The sequence below is a fragment of the Varroa destructor genome, unplaced genomic scaffold (assembly GCF_002443255.2).
Source record: "Varroa destructor unplaced genomic scaffold, Vdes_3.0 BEIS01000003.1, whole genome shotgun sequence".
NCBI classification, from domain to species: Eukaryota; Metazoa; Arthropoda; class Arachnida; order Mesostigmata; family Varroidae; genus Varroa; species Varroa destructor.
In genome coordinates, this window is record NW_019211456.1 from 51,285,988 (window position 1) to 51,301,041 (window position 15,054).

Consider the following 15,054-nt stretch of genomic DNA (forward strand, 5'->3'; position numbering starts at 1 on the left):
ATAATCCAAATGTCTCTATAGGTTAACTTAACGTGGAATCTGAGCGCTAAAATGACGATTCATTAAGAATTAGCCGTTACGAATTAGCTGCTAAAGAAATGAGTGCGTGTACTCAGTTGCTTCGGAAAAAAGATAAAAGACTTTAACAAAATAAGAAACTTCAACAGATGTCAGAAAATACGATCTTCCAAATTATAGACAACTTAAAATAGCTTTGGTCTCGTTCAAAAATGCACTAGTCCCTTGCTCACGCCTTATATAAATTATTACTTTCAAAACCAAGTTTTATTATTTGGTATTGCTTATATAACCTGTGGTCTCCTACGGAAATGTTTATTTATAAATGCTTTTTGATAGACTAGTATATTAGGTTTTATTTGACTACCAAACTAAATTGCACAAATATAATGACAATAAATCGCAAAATTAATTCCATTGTAAGCAGCAAATAGCAATAAAAGCATTTTGAAATATCTATTACTATTTACTTACCGAAGTGACCCCAGTACGATGCTAGGACGCTTTAGAAAGCAACGACCGACAAACTAACTATCACCTCAATAATCAAAATCGCTAACGAAATGAAAAATCGTTCTTGATAACACGGTACAACGTCCCTGCTAAGGTAATTCCCTTCGCTACTAATCTGAATTACCGTTTGCCCTAATCTTTTTGATTATGATGCATGACTAGCTAAATGGCGAATCGTGTCGAATAACGATATAAGATGAACAGGGTACTTCTAGTCTAAAACGATTCTCCGATTTCTCTTCCATTTATCTTCCGGTGTCACTTTATCAGGCTGGTCAGCATGGACTGCTCCGTTTTGTATAGGGCATAAATGATCAGAGCATTCATCAAGTTTACGCTTAAATAGGTATAGCAAAGAGTACGCAACCAAAATTTTTGAGCCCCATAATAATGAAGCTACAATAATGAATTCTAAAATGTTCAATCTGATTAAAACATCGACGAATAAAAATGCCAGCGAATGAGAGCTCGGATACTATATACCTACTGAGTCAGATGTGACTGACGTAATCCAAGTAACCCTCAGTTATAAATTTAAAATTATGCGCCCTGAATTGTAGGCGTACTACCCTCGTTAATTAGAATAAAAAATAAAAATTAAATAGAGCAGCTGTTTATTCGAACTGCCTTCTGTGTAGTTCACTGAGGATGTTTGTAATAGTTATCAATTGGCTTTCCGAATATAAGACCGACTTTTGCCGACATGTTAATGTTCTAGGCTCTGCTATTAGACCATTACATTAGAAGGTGACTATAAGGGTCAAGAAAAAATATCTTCGAGGATGCTTTACCGTTAGGGTCATAGTTTAAGGGTCCGAACGACAATGGTCTATTGACAATTAATTCGTTGCTATGAAACAAGGATATATAGTGCAAGCAGAAACGACTCAGTTCAATCGATGATACATATAAGAATATATGTTAGCTTTCTTAACAAAAATATATATTTTGTAATCTGTATAGGTAGGTACCGCGTTGTATGTTCAAGTATTTATTGATCGCCTAGTGGAATCTAACTACTCCTTTTGATATCTGTTTTATCTTGGCTAAAGCGATTTTCTGTCGTGATATCTTCCTGCGAAGCGTTCATGAGGTGAATCGTACGTAATAAGTTAATAAAAAAAAAAGTACAAATCAAACATCCGTCTACGTTCCGCTTCGAAGTATAACACACTATGATCATCAATAGCTTCCATGTGCGGTATTTGTGCCACGAGTAACTGATGCAATGTTGTTATTTATAAAAATTCACGACGTTGACTTTGTTTCAAAGCCAATGTTTCCTAAACACTACATATTCAGAGTATATGTATCAGAGTAAAAGTAACTTATTTTTAGGTCATATCTAATGCAACTATTTTTAACATTGAATTCGTCTAATCTGGGTGGCGGCCTTGAACATTCAACAGTTAAATCTTAGTAAGGAGATTTCAAAATCTCAAGGCATGTTGGCTTCCCTTGATGTTGCCGAGAACGCTTAGAAACAATATTACTTGCCCAACAGCGCATGCTTTGCACAGAAACAGTTGGGGATCGTTCTGCCAGAACTAACGCTATTAGATCCCCACAGTCCAACAACCATGTTCAAATTAATAACTAATTGTTGCGAGCTGGTGATGAAAAGCACAGTCATTTAAAGAATATATATATATTACAGTTGTTCGATTCCGCAACTAATCTTTCGGTACTCCTGTTACCTGAAATTATTTAAACAGCTTTATGTCACAACTGATGTGTTCTGAAAGTGACGGAAATCGGGCTTTTTCATATTTACTTAACTAGTCTATTCATAACGATTGCGACGACGTTTCGCACTATCTCACAGGGGGGTTTACAGGCCACTTGACCTGTTCGGGTTATGTGTGACTGTTATCACTTATTGAGCATCATCATTGTTGGCCAAAGTTTTCATGAAGTTGAGAAAAGTCTTCCGCACTTTTGCATTTATCCACGTTCTCGCGGCTCTCAACTCTACCTTAGCTCTTGTAGGGACGAATTTTCACAAAAGGAGCTCAGCACGACGAACAATAAATCAACCTGTTGACCCACTTAGTGGGCGTATCCAATGAATGTTGAGAAGAACTGTTTAGCTGTCAATTTTCTCTAACTGTTATCGCTCTCGACTAATGTCATAACCGTACGTACATACCTTTGAACTTTGAGCGGATGTTGGCAAGTTCCTTATTGATTCGTTTGATTTCCGCCTCTTTTGATTTGGAGTTTCGGATATCTGAGATGAACACCGAGAGGCCGCGCATCGCATCACCGCTGTTTCGAATCTTCGCCATCTCCGCTACTGGATGGCGATTGGCTGTTTCTCTTTGAGTGTCCCTGCGATCTGTTTTCTTCTCTTTTCCGTTGCAAGATGTCCAGCTGTGGCGTTTTTTGATCCAAAGAACACTGGCAATCAACAAGCTAACAACGAATCTATCAAGTGGTCCGTGCGACAACTGATGTTGCTTGTTCCTAACTGGTTGACTGACTGGCTGACACCTCACCTAGGTCCATCAGTGGCAGCACCGCCACCCAGCGACCGTCGTCGTCGTCGTCGGCTGTCTGTCTGCACGTCCGTCCGTACGTTCGTTGATCCGTTCGATTGGACCTGACCGAATTAATGACAACAACAAAAGATTGCTCCAAAGGCACGGAAAGGTAGTAGGAGGAGGCAAAAAATGCCCCGCCGAGCGCTCGATTGTTGCTAACCTGCTGTATGCATTCGCATTCACATTCACATAAATAGACACAGCGTCGCACTGCGAGCGACAGGCCGGCACTCGCAACAGCTGCAGTAGGCACTCAGGAAAGGTCAGCCCTAAACAATCACTCACTGGTGTACCATCTGAACGACGACAGGCAGCAACGGGAGCGGAGGGTAAAACAGGCTGGCAAGCAAACAAAACGAGTGCACACCGCGACACATAGCAACGCGAACTCGATTGCTTCTGCTGCAGGCGTTAGACGACTGGCAGTAGCAGCAGCAGCAGCAGCCGTAACAGCGGCGCCAAGCGTTCGAGCGCAGCTTTCAATAGCATAATAGTGTTACACACAGATCAGCAGCAGTGACAACAATAGCACTCGCAATAGCAGCAGCAGCAGCAGCAGACAGGTGTCAAGATGGCGAACCTCGGAACAACGTAGGAGCTGACGATACCGAGTTGCAGCCGACGTCAATAGAACATAAAGACAGATATGCATGCGTAATTGGCGTTTTCGGCGTTCGTTGTCGCAAGAGCGCGCCATTTTCAAATTGAGTTATGGGCTCGCGGCTGAAGTTATCCGTTTCATTTAACTAATGATACTAGCAGAAGAAAGAAAATAGCAGCGCACGCCTTTAATTTAACGTCGCAGAAGAGATTCAACTATCGTTCACAATAGTTTTCAATGAAGATAGGAGAATATATTATGATGTGAAAAAGACATTCTAGGACTAAATGTCATCTCTTATATCGAAATTGAGACTAAAAATACATGGCAAGTGTTACATTTGTGTTTCGAGCAAAGCCCAGATCAGTAAATATTACAACTACTACTGTTATATTATAACGCAGTTTATTCTTGCCCTCATAAGTTGATATCAATCTAAAATTGACATCAGTTTGTAAGCACAATAGGCATGAGCCAACAGAACTTGCAAATTCAACTTATTATTAGCAAAACATAAACTAATAAAAATACTTGTTGTGCAATATGCATGTCAAATTCACAGCCGATAATACACAGACCACTGTTTGTAATAATAATAATAAATTATTATTATTACTTTACGTTATTATTCATTTTTATTTAATCTATCTTCGATTCAAAAACCCAAAAATAGAATTAGAAAAAACAAATAGATATTTTTGTTGCATCAAGCTGATAACAAAGATTTGGAGTAATCTGCTAATTAAAATAGTATTAAATTTTTGTCCATGCTTTAAACTTATATAAATTATTTAAAATATTTACCCTCGTACTTGGTATATATATATATATTAGGCTGTTACAGGCAAATGCATTAGGCTTTAAAACTGAGTAACTTTTGATTGGGCTAGAATGATGATTTTTTAAAAATATATTAGAATTACTTTTCGCTAATTATTTTTGAGCACATTTATCCCTACGCTATGGCGGACAGCCATATAACCTCCATTCGCATTCTCATTTGTAAATTTTTTATTTGTAGCTTCTCGGAGTAAATAAATAGAAAGATATGCTTGATTACGGAGTTTGCCATGTCTTTTTTTGGAGAACCCCGTAATCACACGCACTTAGATGTTAGATTTTCCTTTTCTCGGCTCAGGAGGCAATTATGGCAGGATGATAAAGTCTGACATTGTCCTCAAGTAGCCAGCCTGTACGCTTTCGATCGCCACTCCAACGATCCATGAATCTCTCGAGGAACTTAAAGTAGCGAGTTGCATCCACTGTTCGATTTTTTTGCGAGTATCTCAGATTAACAGATGCCTCTGATGTTCATTCCAATCACTGTCATGAGTTTACATTCGAATCTAGTAGGCATTTACCCCAACTCGATCTCTCTTTAGGGTGATGCTATACTCCTACCTGGTCCTTGCTGGGCTGGCGGTAGAGATTGAAGCCTGCTTCGTCTATGGTGACCGTATGCTCTGGCAGATCGAATTTTCGGAAACTGTACGTGAAATATATCATGCATATTTTTGCGGATCTTTTACTCATTTTCCGCATATTCAGTATTTGGCTTATAATTCTGTAGAACATTGCGTGTGAAGTGTCAATTTTAACCAACAGAGCCCTTAGACTTCGAGTTCTGCTCTCGTGAAAAGCCTCCTTGAATGCGGCAACGCATTCTTGTCGTTTGGATCCCGATGTTTGGTCACCTCTTCCGCTGGTTTTCAACAGTCCAATCTCCGTTCTTAAAACATCTCCAGCATTCGTGTACTGTGTTTTCATTCGAGGCACTTTTGCCTAATGTTTGTATCGAGTTTCGATCAATTTCCACTGTGGCAACAAAAGTTTGACCAATCAGTATTGATTTTCGGGTTTTTTCTTCCGGTTTTATTTCTTTTAGAGTAAATTTAGATGGTCACTCGTAGGTTTCTAAAAGACCGGGTTTTTACCATTCAAGTTTCATTTGCTATCACCGTGTAGCTCAAAAGGTTATTCAATATATTATACCATTTGCTGAATTCACTTAGAACACATGTATATATATATATATATATATATATATATATATATACACATTTACATAAGCTTACTTTAACTTCGCGTCAATATTCTCAAATCTCAGTTTAATGTAATAGGACTGATTTATTTTATTTCGAAAGCACTTTCTATTACATACAATGCGTACAATATTATATAGAATCAGAATATCAAAGTTTCATATTAAATAAGCTGGCTAAATTATAGCCAGAATAAATAAAATATCTATTTTTTTCGCTTTGTATTGATTTTTTTAAATGTTTTTTTTTCGTTCTCTTCATTCTGCACTTATATTTGAGAACTGAGTTTTTACTTAGGAAATTGCTAAATGTATATGTAGACTGAACACTACATTTAGTTGACGTAGAATGGTAATGTAAGAAACTGTCCCCTTCCTGACAACGTAGGCCGTCGCTTCAAGCCAGGCTATTGATTCAACAATACCACGAAATTCGACGAACCAAAGCAGGGGTAGAGGTTTCCAAAGGAGGAAACAAAGTGCATTGTATATACGATAACAATTACAGTTTACATTGAACATCCCTGTGTGGCCTTTAGACGGGACAACATTGTGTTAACGGAACACAGAGGTGACGCTTTTTTCTCGAACATTTAAAGTTTGGGGCTAGAGGCTACAAGCGTTACGGCTATACACTGGAACATGAGAAATATTATTATATATGTTATAAATGTTTGTGTTCCAAATCAATAAAAAGCGCAATGATCACTCAAATTCTAGCACCATTATATTGCAATTGACTGGAAAGGAAGTTCCCGCATTTTGTACTGATTAGAAAATTCCATATTCTCTTTATTACTGTGACAACAGGTTATTATGTTATGTAAGTTATAAATGCCGTTTCATCAAAAGGGAACTGGCTCCGTTCTGAAAAGAAATATGAATATCATTTCAACTAGTTGTATTTAAGGTAAGGCTTTGATGACGGCAAAAGTGGAATCTTCTCGGTGCAAAATCCTGAAAAATAAGGAAAATGCAATAAAACTTCCGATTCAGTGTCTTAGACAGAAGCTCCTTGGTGTTCGCTGTGTGTAACCTCGCGCTGTCATGGAGCAGGATGACTTGATTTCGTATGTTAAGTTCTTTTCCTTGAAAAGCTTGTCTGAAAGGAACTGAACAAAATGAGCGTGCCCATTGTCTGGTACGTAGAAAACGATTGCCAGTGAATCAGATCTTCGCAGTCCCAACAAATGCAAAGCATCACTTTTTTTTTTTTTTTTATTAAGGTTTACTTGGATCCTGAGCTTTATTTTGCTCTCAAGGCCCTCCATTCCGATCCGTCGCTCGCGTTGACATACAGATACCCCCTTTTATTATCGGTGCAAAAATTGGTTATTGCGACCGCGTGGAGTTTGATACCGCGCAACAGGTTGAGATGCAGTACTAAGCCCTAATTCCTTGTTTGATTCAAAAAGTTCAGGAGGTACCCAAGCTCAAAGTTTCTGTGTAGACCCAATAAACTTGAAGTGGTTAATAATGGCAGCCTTTATTTTTGGTCAATTCTCAGTTGTTTGTCGGCCGTATTTTTTTAAAAATGTTTTCAGGTGGTCGACACCAAATTTAAACAATCGGCCCAAGCATGATGGCATCCTCTACAACCCGGATACCGTTTCCACAACTGGCATTGAACTTTTAAGGAGTTCAATGCGCGATAGCGTTGCTACCGTATATTCAGTGTAAGTGTCCTAGGCTACCCTGATGGCGGTCCAGTTTTTATGTAATGCCCAATGCAGAAAGCGTCTGTGATTTGGAACGGCCCTCTTTGAGAACCTTCTTCGAGCTGAAGTGACAGTCTAATACAGGACTACTGTAGCTCGCCAGTAGGATACGAAGAGCACTATCAAACGGTATCTTAGAAGTAAACGACAAATGAGTGTATGTGGAAAGGGACATATCTAAAAACACCAAAACCTTCTTTTATTGACGCGATTTAGTATTTGAAGATGTATGAATAAAGTAAATTGTTATACTTTATTTTCTCGACCCAATATACCTGTCTTCATTGTTCTGTACAACGTTCTACTATCCCTCAGCCAAATGATTCCTTCCTTCTCATTGGAGATTATTAGGTTTGGTGTTGAATAATAAGTTTAGAAATTGGTGAATAGTCTTGTTAAACTGACTGAGCTCTATGTCCAGCTGCATCGATCGACCTATATCCTGGTTGACCCATTTGTTCGTTTCAAACATTTCTAGGTATAGAAGTCAACCAAACACATATCATATTTTTATCCGGATGGAGACTTGGCCTAACTCTAAGCTGAGGTGTATGTCCCGGAGCTACCGTTCCTTTCTATATATTGACGTAGAGACATCAACTCTCGTCACTGGTCACAATCCTATATAAAAGCCTGCCATTATAGCTGCGCGTTGCCTGGTTCCGGACAAGATGTTAAGGAATAATGACAAAGTATGTTTCCTTGTGGTGCTTATTATGTTCACTGCGCACTCATGAGTAAACTTCACGTATCTCAGGTGTTTGTCGCTACTCATATGACTTTAGTCTACTTTTTCGTCCAATTCATGCATTGTTTGCCAGACGCCTTTTTTCAAAAATACTTTCAATCGGACTTCTGAATCTCGGATAGCTTATCGGGGCGGAGTGCGCTTTCCAATTCCAGAATGCCTTCTTTCAATTTCGCAGATTAGTTCCGAGCAATTCTTTCAGCTATAGGGTCTCTATTGTCCACTGCACGAATCTCTGATGCTGCCTTGACGGCTAGTTACCCTCGGCAAAAGGCGAAGTAGAGGGGACTTCGAGGGCACACTTTTTGTGCACCTAGACCCTGCACCTTTGGAGGCTGAACTCGACATAAGATTTTGTTTACTGCTTAATACGAGAGGATATTTTCAAATGGTGTATAGAAATAAAAAACGCTGGAGAACTTACAAGAAAAGGAAGGGTTAAGTAATCGACAAAAACTCTCCGTTGTTTGCGCCTCTAAGATTTGGGTTGTTTAACTACAATAATAGAAATAGCAGTGTCTCTACTAACCCTTGAAGCAATCTTTTTTCATATCCATATTTAGTTAGACTTTAATTTAGTGTGTGTGAAATTTTTAGATTCGTGTTTTATCCCATATTGAATATTGCAAACATTTTATAATCCATCTTCTAATATTTGATTTAAATCGAATCAATCAGATATTCTTTGCCGTCTCTTTGTTGTGAAGTGCAACAAGTTTTCCTCTTCTCTATGTATGATAAGCAGTTTACTTTCATAGAAGAGCAGTGTTTTTGTCGCTCCTAGTTATAAGATAGCACTCATTTTACCAACTTACGCGTACTTGCAAGGACTGTAATAACAGAAGCTACACATGTAAACAGATCAGGTCTTTTTCAGTTTATTCCAGGCAAATTACTAATAATCAGATTGATTAGACACAGCGTAATAGACACAGCGACACAGGTGACGTGTTTAGGTTTTCCGCGAAACGGCCAAGTGGGCCTTGCCTGTCCCATAATACATAATTCATTTCTTTATATATATATATATATGAGTAAACAAATTGTACTGTACAAGGAAACGTGTATACAAAGTACGTACTATACTAAACATTATGTATATGCGAGAAATATTATCATCGTCAACTGTAATTTTGATAGAGTCAATTGTTACATTGAATTATTAATTCTTCTTCTGTTTTCGTTATCAACAGTACGTATGTTTAGTACCCATTGGGAAACCTTGAGCGAGAATCGCCATTGCAGGTGATGTCTAATATGGTCTTCGTTCAGTCACGGAACGACTCAGAATTACATGTTCGATAAAAACGACTGTGATCTAGCATCGGTACAATGACACTTCTCGCCTATAGATATTGTTGTGAAGTCAAGCACACTAAACGCCCGACTAACTGGACGAAACAAACAGCTTGTTCCATGTTGCCGTGCTATTGTATCGCACTGCTTCATTGCAATCTGAAAACATTGTTGACGGATTAGTAGAGTGCAAGCATGGTCGGATTAATGGGCCGCTTATCGTAAGGTCAACCGTAGGCTAGATTAGGCTAGCAATGCCGCAATAAAGTAGACAACAAGAAACCCGAAATAGGCCACCGGGTAAGCGAGACGGCAGGCTGCATCGATTTTATTAGCTGAACCATTTTTTTCGTCCTCGTTGTCAATCCACTTGATAAAGACAAATTCGATCATGGCTCCGAGTATAAACAGAAGTGTAATGGCAGTAAAGTAGTCAATCATCTTCGCGTATGGCGTCTGTGGCAGGTCTTGGTTAAGTGTCGTAATTCCGTGGACGGCCAGTGCAAAAGTAAACATGATAATGGTGACACGCATCGGTACATCGCGCACCCAGAACGTTAGCCAGGCGACCACGTTCAACATCGTTAGAGGGATGAATACATGCAGCATGTAGTGGTTCCAACGGCGGTGCAAAAAGAACTCGACCTTGATGCACGAATACTCGCCGGTGTTGGTACGGGCCGAACATATCGATGTGTTGTATTGTCTCAGTTCAAAAGTAGTCGGTAGCTGGTTTTTGTTCATTTGGATTGGCTGTATATCTTTCCATTCGTAGCTGAGAATACTTCGAATGTGTCCATAGCTAGAGATGTAAATGCCGCATACTTGAGTGTCGAACGGGAAGGCCGCTAGATTCATTGGGCACGATAGTTTGAGTGAAGCCCGTTCACTTAGAAGAATTTGGCCGTTGCGTTTTACTCGCAGGAAGACGTTGTCTCTTGATACTGAGTGCCTGTAGCCTTCAAGTTCATTGCTGAAGAACGTGTCCGGCGTCCAGATGAGGGACGGATCAGCGACCTTCTGATAGGGTAGATTGCCGTCGTGCTTATGCGACAGTCGCGGTTCCGTCCACTGTTGTCGAAATGTAATTTGCGCTTCGAACGTCTGATCATGACTGTTGATGTTACGCATATCCCGCAAATACAAGTCAAATATAACGTTCGTGTTCAGACGCGGCTTGTCTGAAGGATTGTAGCGCTGTAAGGTAGCGTTCCATCGATCTTCCGAGCCAGTTGCTACCTTTGTCGTGCATCGTGCTAAGAAGAACGATACCAACCACACTTCCGCACGTCGCATTCTGATGTTCTGAACTATTATTTTTCCTGTTGAATGCTAGATATACGAAGTGACCAATTAATGGAGCGATATCAGGGGGATGACAGCTGATCTATTGTTTGAAGAATACCGCAAAATCGCTGAATCGACGAATAGATTCCTCAGTCGAAACCAGATAGACGAGTAAGGGGCGCGGGCCCTACTATCAGCTAAGCTTAATAAATCGTTATAAACTTGTGGAATATACACTTTCCTGGAGGTGAATGAGTGCCGATCTATAGACCTTGCCAAATGCATTTATCGTCAATTTAAGAGGAAGTGGAGAGCGTACACGTGCGAGGACCTAGACTTTTTTTTTTTTTGGTTCATTGAAGTCGGCACAATGTGTGGAGCAAACAACAGGGAGACGGACAGAGAGACAGAGATTCAGGACGGTCAGAATAGACCCTACAGAACCAACCCGCTTTTCTTTGACGAGTTACAGTGACCGACTATCTGATTGGTGCCGGAATGTTTATTGCAAGCGAACGGGTGGCACGCCGATCGACCGTTGGTAAGAGCGAATGCAAGCATTGATGATAACGAACATACTAAAAAAGGAACCTCCGTCGTGGAAGCCATGAATATTTCTACGCGATGAGACACATCATCCTCATGTTATGCACTGTGGTAACAATCGCTTCTATGGCCAGTATTCACAATTAAGTCTCACGGTAAAATATGATCTCAATATATTTATTGTTATTATTGAATAATAAAAGTAAAAGAGCCTCTAGAGCGGTTTACATGTAATGTCAACACGCATAGTGGAAAGGTGTGAGGCAGTTTTTGTACATGGTTAAAGTGAAGGCGTTGCAGATTTCAATTGAAATGGTATAGTTGTGGTAATGTGTAGATGTCATTTTTACTAAAACTTAAAAAACTCTTCTTCGATTCTGCCTGATACGGGCGTCTAGTAAGGTTGTTCATAGGACCGAACTTACTGGAAATAACACTGGGGTTTGGTTTAAACACATACGGAAATCTTGCGTGGCTGTGTCGTGGCAGAGAAACTGGGACTTTTTATGTGTAAAAGGCAGCCGTGACAATTGTGTTCCGAGGACCCTAATTCGAAGTTTGCTTATGCAAGCCCGGCACAAACCGCCTAGCAATCGATATCTGAAGTGGCCTAACAGACGCACATATATTCTAGTTCTATGGCAACACAGATCACTACTAGCAACGAGAACTCCTCTCTGTTTATATGCGCTTGCAAAAAATTCGAATTGTATGAATGTCACTGGGTAAAGAACCCGATGATTCTGACCCGTTGTTGATGTCGCTGTTTATCCTTACAGGTATGAGATAAGAGCGTTTTCTCCTATGGATGAAGATTTTCTTGTGCTATATTATCAAATGACTTGGCCATCGGTTTTAGTTGGATGGCTTAAATTATACAAAAATCATGGTATCATCATAAATTATACAAAAGAATGGCTCTCTCTGAGCTGGACTCACAACACATTTTGATTAGACAGCCTTGTGGATGGAAAAAAAAAGACGAAAATTCACTGCCCACCAGTGTTTACTTTGAGATTAAACTATCGGAAAATTTTTCTAGTAGAGCCAAGCAAGCCATTTTGTCATGCATCGATGACCCTGTTACCTCACCATCGGCGACAGACAACTAAGTGTCGTTCGGCAATGTTGTCACGTAAGTGAGGCTAGCGTTTTCCAAGTGTTCAATGATGTACAACCATTATTTATACCATTATCAATGAGTGCAGTCATGAACAGGACAGCTGGTATTTCGCTACGATCTGCACCCACTGAAATTGTTTGATTGGCCTACTAAAGTCCTATGCTGTATCGCCCCATAGATCCATTGCAGAGTGGATTTTTTTTTTTGCTTAAATATTGATCATTTATCCTCTTCAAACATCTTGTACCTATTAACGAGGCGGCAGTGAAATAAACGAAAGGTTTCATTATCGCGATACAGTTTGTGCAGCTCTTATGTACCGTAAGTGAATATACGTTACAAATTAGATGTGTATACCAAGTACAGTCAGTCGTGGCTCATGAAAGAGCTTCAAACAAAGCTTCAGCCAACTTAGATCAATGGCACACTCATATGGGAGTCACGAAAAAAAACAAAGATCTTCACTTTGCCTTTTCAAGCGCTACTACGTGCGTGTACCGCAATAGCTACGCGAATAGATGTTCAGGAATCATATATACATATATATCACCAATGGGATTGAAAAACCGGAACCTCGAGTCTACCCGGCTAGTCAGTTTTTACTTTTTCGTGATAGAGTCGAGACAACGACAGACTGTGCCGAAGCCAACGTTTTGTGACGGTAGCAAAGTGGGTAACCATCGTCACTTGTTTTGTGCTTCCCAAAAATGGATAAGGCTTAGTGCCTAAAATGGGAAGCAAGGATATAAACGTTCCTAATGTGAGACGAAGCAGCAGTCGTGTATCCATAACGCAAGCCATGCTATTCTTTTTGGTATGACCCGTGGAGCAAACGCTAGGTACAGTACTAATAATTTTAGCGGGAATACAGATGAAAGTACTTACTAATGGCCATCTTTACCGATATGTTGAAACTGCTTAATCTAAATCTTTGAAACAACATTCCCGTTGATAAACATGCAGTGTATCTAGGAACAAAAACAATGTGCTTCGGGTTTCGTGCTACATGACGGTTAAAGGTAAAATAGACGTTATCCGTGGTTTCGTATAGCTAAGAGATATTTGCTATTCAGAAGGGAAGGTAATCGATGAGTTGGCAGATGGAACCGTAATTGCAGGAATTGGTGTTATCAAATGCTATATGAAACGAACGACCGTATGGAGCGCGAAGGGATTCATAAGGAACGCTGTCACAACTCTAAAATGTATAAGGTGATCAAGCAAAAAAACAACACCGTAGATTTGGCGTCTTAAGATCATGGCAAATGATATCATTGCCAGTGCCAACGGTCGTCGACGAATATAGTATATGGCTCAACGCTAGGCTATAAGTTTACTATCTCTTTACCCCCACTTAACATATCCTGTATAGATATTTTACCAAAGGCACAATAACGTCACAAACATGTTATAAATAAATTCGCTGATTTCACACGAATATAGGCATAAATAGTTCGGCCTACAACACAGAATTGCGTGTAACGGTTATCCATTTGAACAAGAATACCCCCCCCCTATTCCATTAAAGAGGTGTTCTCGCTTATTGATCTTGTACTGTTTCACTTTAAAAAGTAAAGAAGTGTCCACGCAGCTAACATCCGCGTACTAGAATCACACGCTGAACCGGAATTAGATCGAAAAGTTGATTGAGTGCCTCGAAAATTAACGAACAAACGAAAACTGAAAATGGGGCAACCTATAGCCTCCTATGTCTGTCTGGAAAAGTTGAGATTTATAAGCAATGATTCAAATATTGTATAACATACAACGAAGGCGTTAACGAAAAATAATAGTTGGCATACAGATGCTGCCGAACAAGAACTTATCATAGTCGCTCTTCAAAGAAAAATTTTCAGTGGTAAATCGCGTTCCTGGCAAAATACTGCTTATCAAGGCACAATTGTATCGTACTGTTAGTAACGTATGTTTTCCTCCGTTTCTGCACCCAGCATAGAACGTTTAATACGTTAGCATAGAACGTAGAAATTTAATTAATAATAAAGTTTGGAAGATATATCGTAGGAAGAGATAGATGAGATGTAAGCTGGGCAAGAGTGAAGATATTTCACAGGTGATTCAGACTCACAAATATTAAGTAAATGTTACATAACCTAGCCAAGCGATAAGCTACGTTATTTCATTCCACATACAACGTCAGTAATCAATGATTTTTTCAAAAGACTAGAAAGTGATTCTTTTGGTGACCTCGTTTTCTATGTAGTATACGTCGTTAACGGGGCTATTAATTTTTCTCTTTTATTCGATTTTATTGTGCGATATTTTTCATAAAATACTTTGCATAGATAATAAGAACAGTCATAAATTAGAAGCATTTGAATGAGGCATAACGAAATCATTACACCAAGGATAGAACTAAGGCTATATGGGTCATTAGACACGCTACATTGTCTAGGATAATGAATGAGACGGGTAGTTATTTCAAACTAAGTCACACTGAGACCCGGGAGGTAGTGCTGAATATTTTCTAATATTAACTAGCGACGAGATAATGAGTGGAATATAATTTTATTTCTAATTTGAATCGTTTCAATTTTCGTGAAATTCGTACGAGGAAGCAAGCAACGCAATTGATTTTCGCGCAATAAAACCTAGTTCGGCG

At 39.4% G+C, this 15,054-nt stretch overlaps 2 protein-coding genes across 2 annotated transcripts in view; both read right to left on the reverse strand.

Annotated features, from left to right (window-relative positions):
* Nucleotides 1-3,562, reverse strand: part of LOC111246724 (AP-2 complex subunit alpha-like) — an 11,215-nt gene extending 7,653 nt beyond the window's left edge. The window contains exon 1 of the mRNA XM_022796789.2: nt 2,681-3,562. Within this exon, the coding sequence (XP_022652524.1) occupies nt 2,681-2,819 (139 nt within the window). The 5' untranslated portion in view covers nt 2,820-3,562. The remainder of the gene's footprint in view (nt 1-2,680) is intronic.
* A 5,474-nt stretch (nt 3,563-9,036) lies between these two features.
* LOC111247357 (glutamate-gated chloride channel-like) lies at nt 9,037-12,900 on the reverse strand. Its single transcript, XM_086982517.1, has one exon. It carries the CDS (start codon nt 10,772-10,774, stop codon nt 9,722-9,724), a length of 1,053 nt encoding a protein of 350 aa, XP_086838643.1. The 5' UTR covers nt 10,775-12,900; the 3' UTR covers nt 9,037-9,721.
* Between the last annotated feature and the right edge of the window lie 2,154 nt (nt 12,901-15,054).

Excerpts from the sequence above, each read along its gene's own strand:
- LOC111247357 (XM_086982517.1), bottom strand. The coding sequence starts at position 10,774 with ATGCGACGTGCGGAAGTGTGGTTGGTATCGTTCTTCTTAGCACGATGC.